This window comes from Trypanosoma rangeli (assembly GCF_003719475.1).
Source record: "Trypanosoma rangeli strain AM80 chromosome Unknown Tra_15.4_contig_00626, whole genome shotgun sequence".
Classification (NCBI taxonomy): domain Eukaryota; phylum Euglenozoa; class Kinetoplastea; order Trypanosomatida; family Trypanosomatidae; genus Trypanosoma; species Trypanosoma rangeli.
This window is the reverse complement of record NW_021706373.1, coordinates 3,926-6,359: the sequence shown is the minus strand read 5'-3', so window position 1 is coordinate 6,359 and position 2,434 is coordinate 3,926. Positions and strand designations below refer to the sequence as shown.

Below are 2,434 nucleotides of genomic sequence, written 5' to 3'. Positions count from 1 at the left end.
TGGTTTTGTGTGACGAAGCGTGTGTTGCGTGTGCTCTGCTGCGCTGTGGGCAGTGTGTGGTACTGCCTTCTCTTTTTGCCGCTTTGGATTTGAGGACATGCGTTTCCTTATCGCGGCTGGGGCGCATGGCTCTTAGACTACGACTCCTCGCGTGCCTTTGGGGCCCGCACGGACAGGATTGGGAATGCGGGGTTCCTGGAGTTGTTTTCGAGCTCCTTTTGGCCCAGTGCGAACGACTCCCGCCGCGCAAGCGATGGCGGCGAGGAGGAGGGCGCATTCAAGCAGCCATGGCGGCGTTGCTGCTGTGGGCTTAGCTGCCGTGTGTTCTTTTATTTGCCGTCGTGAGGTGCAGGGGCGGGCGGCGCTGAGGGAGGCGCAGCGTGCGGGGAGGCGATGGGGGACACGCCGCGGCGCGCAGCAGAGGCGGGCGAGGGAGGACCCCGCAGTTTTTTAGATGTGCGCGGCGTTGGATGGCGGGAACCTTCCCTTTGGGCTGCGTTTTTTTTTCCTTTCTGTTTGCTGCACTTATTGCCTCTCTCTCTCTCTTTCTCCCTCTCGTTGCTCCTTTCTCTTCCTTGCCGCCTCGTAGACTAGCCTACTGTTTCCAGTGACTCTACCACAATCACTAATACTTCTACCTATGGCGATGGAGATGACGGCGCGGTGCCGTGCGGTATGTGCTCTGGCGGTTCTTGTGCTTCTGTGCGGCTGCGGCTGCTCCCCCGTGTGCGGGGCGACGCTGGATAAGAAAGAAAGCTTAAAATACCCGCCGAAGGAGTGTAATGTGGTGGTGCCGTTCGAGGTTTCATGTGGGGGCACCGATAGCATACCAAAGCTTCGATTTCTTGGTGGCAATGATACATATAGGTTGGATTGTTCATCCTCGCTTAATGAGGATAGTTTGCATGATGATCCGACGCTTATCACTGAGTACATTGAAATGGGGTTTTGCATTGACGGCCCTGATGTGCACTTTTGTGCCGATCATACAGATGCGTTTCTTCCGTGTTTTGCGGCCAACTCAATCTACGCATCTAACAACTGTGAAGCCAGCTGTGCAGGCAAGGATGCAAATAGCACCGTGGCGTTCACAATGAATTTTTGGACATATGAAGATAGCGACCCCCACCGCATTTGGAAGAGTATGGCCACCGTCGGAAAAAGATCTACGTCAAAACCCACGGGGGGGCGTCTGTTCGTTACCGCCTCCCAGTAAAAAGGCCGGCGGCAAACACGCTGTGGTGACGGGTGAGAACCCAAGCGCTGCGGGAGGCAGCGGTGAACAAACCGAAGGTGTGCCGCACCCGTCCACGACAGAGAGACACGGGACAAGTGCCGGCGATGCAGAGAGCCTCGACAGTGAGAATGCGGTCCCCAGCACCGTCTCTCAGGGCCCCACGCCCAAGGCAACGACCGATTCCTCCGACACAGCGCGTAAAGGCAAAAAGGATACTCCGGCATCAGTTGATGCAAAGGACGGTGCTTCCACAACAGAGACAGGCATCGCCGCCCCTGCCTCCGGCTCCGCTGTTAATGTCACTGCCCCCCCCCGCTGGGAAAGGCACAGAAAGCACCGCGGACAACAGTGCAACCACCACGCCGTTTGTGTCCACACATCTACTGCTGCTGCTGCTGCTGCTCGTGGCTACCGTTGCCTGTGCTGCTGGGTAACGATGAGGGTAAACCACACACACACACTCTTGCAGGGACGATGCATACTTTTTGTGCGCTCAGTTTGCTTGTTGTCCCTGTGGCCTAACTTCTCTCTTGTGGTTCAAGGGATGATCTCTTTTTTTTTTTTTCATTTTTTGCGGGCAATAAATACACAAAAACAGTCCTCTCGTGGTTCTGGAAACGTGAAACGAAAATGCATGCAGACGTAATCTATTTGCTTTTTGTTTTGTTTATGTTTTCTGGGCATACTTCTGGATCTTCATTTTCTTTTCGTGTCAGGGGCTCTCTTGTGATTCTCCTTCTTAAATTCTTTTTTTTAAACCCTTTTTTGTTTGTGGTAAATTACTGCTGTCTACTTTTAGCTTGCGCCGCGTCTACTACTGCGGCTGCGTGTCTTTGTGTTTTGTTTGCCGCCGCTGCTGACTGTGTGGCTGACATGACCCCCCCAATCCACTTTTTTTTCCTGTTAGAGGCACCGGTAGTCTACAAAGGGGATTTTTTTGTTCCCCGTTTAGACGGCACGGGATTGACGGGGTGTGTGGCTTCTACCGCCTTCTTCCGTGGCCGTGAAGACAAAAGACAACGGGTGAGGGGGGTATGCGCTGTGACTCACTCTTTTTTTGCTTGCGAATACAAAGCACTGCGAGTGGGAGTGTGGCCTTGAAGCGCCGGGTCCTGCGCATGGTGTGCAGTGGGCTGCGGTGCGGGTGCCGCACCATTTGATGGCTGTTGGCCCACTTCCCGTGTGTGGCTGGGCGGC

The 2,434-nt window shown here is 54.6% G+C and overlaps 2 protein-coding genes across 2 annotated transcripts, besides 2 other annotated features; both read left to right on the top strand.

The window, feature by feature from the left end:
• On the top strand, window positions 1-314 carry TraAM80_09591 (uncharacterized protein; the record flags this gene model as incomplete). The annotated part of the gene is made up of 1 exon (XM_029386266.1): window positions 1-314. A coding segment is annotated over one exon (314 nt), but the record flags the coding sequence as incomplete, so codon positions are not given.
• A 218-nt stretch (window positions 315-532) lies between these two features.
• Window positions 533-572: a sequence feature (GA-rich).
• A 68-nt stretch (window positions 573-640) lies between these two features.
• On the top strand, window positions 641-1,216 carry TraAM80_09590 (mucin-like glycoprotein; the record flags this gene model as incomplete). Its single annotated transcript, XM_029386265.1, has 1 exon — window positions 641-1,216. One exon carries the CDS (start codon window positions 641-643, stop codon window positions 1,214-1,216), a length of 576 nt encoding a protein of 191 aa, XP_029233879.1.
• A 401-nt stretch (window positions 1,217-1,617) lies between these two features.
• Window positions 1,618-1,666: a microsatellite.
• Window positions 1,667-2,434: the final 768 nt, after the last annotated feature.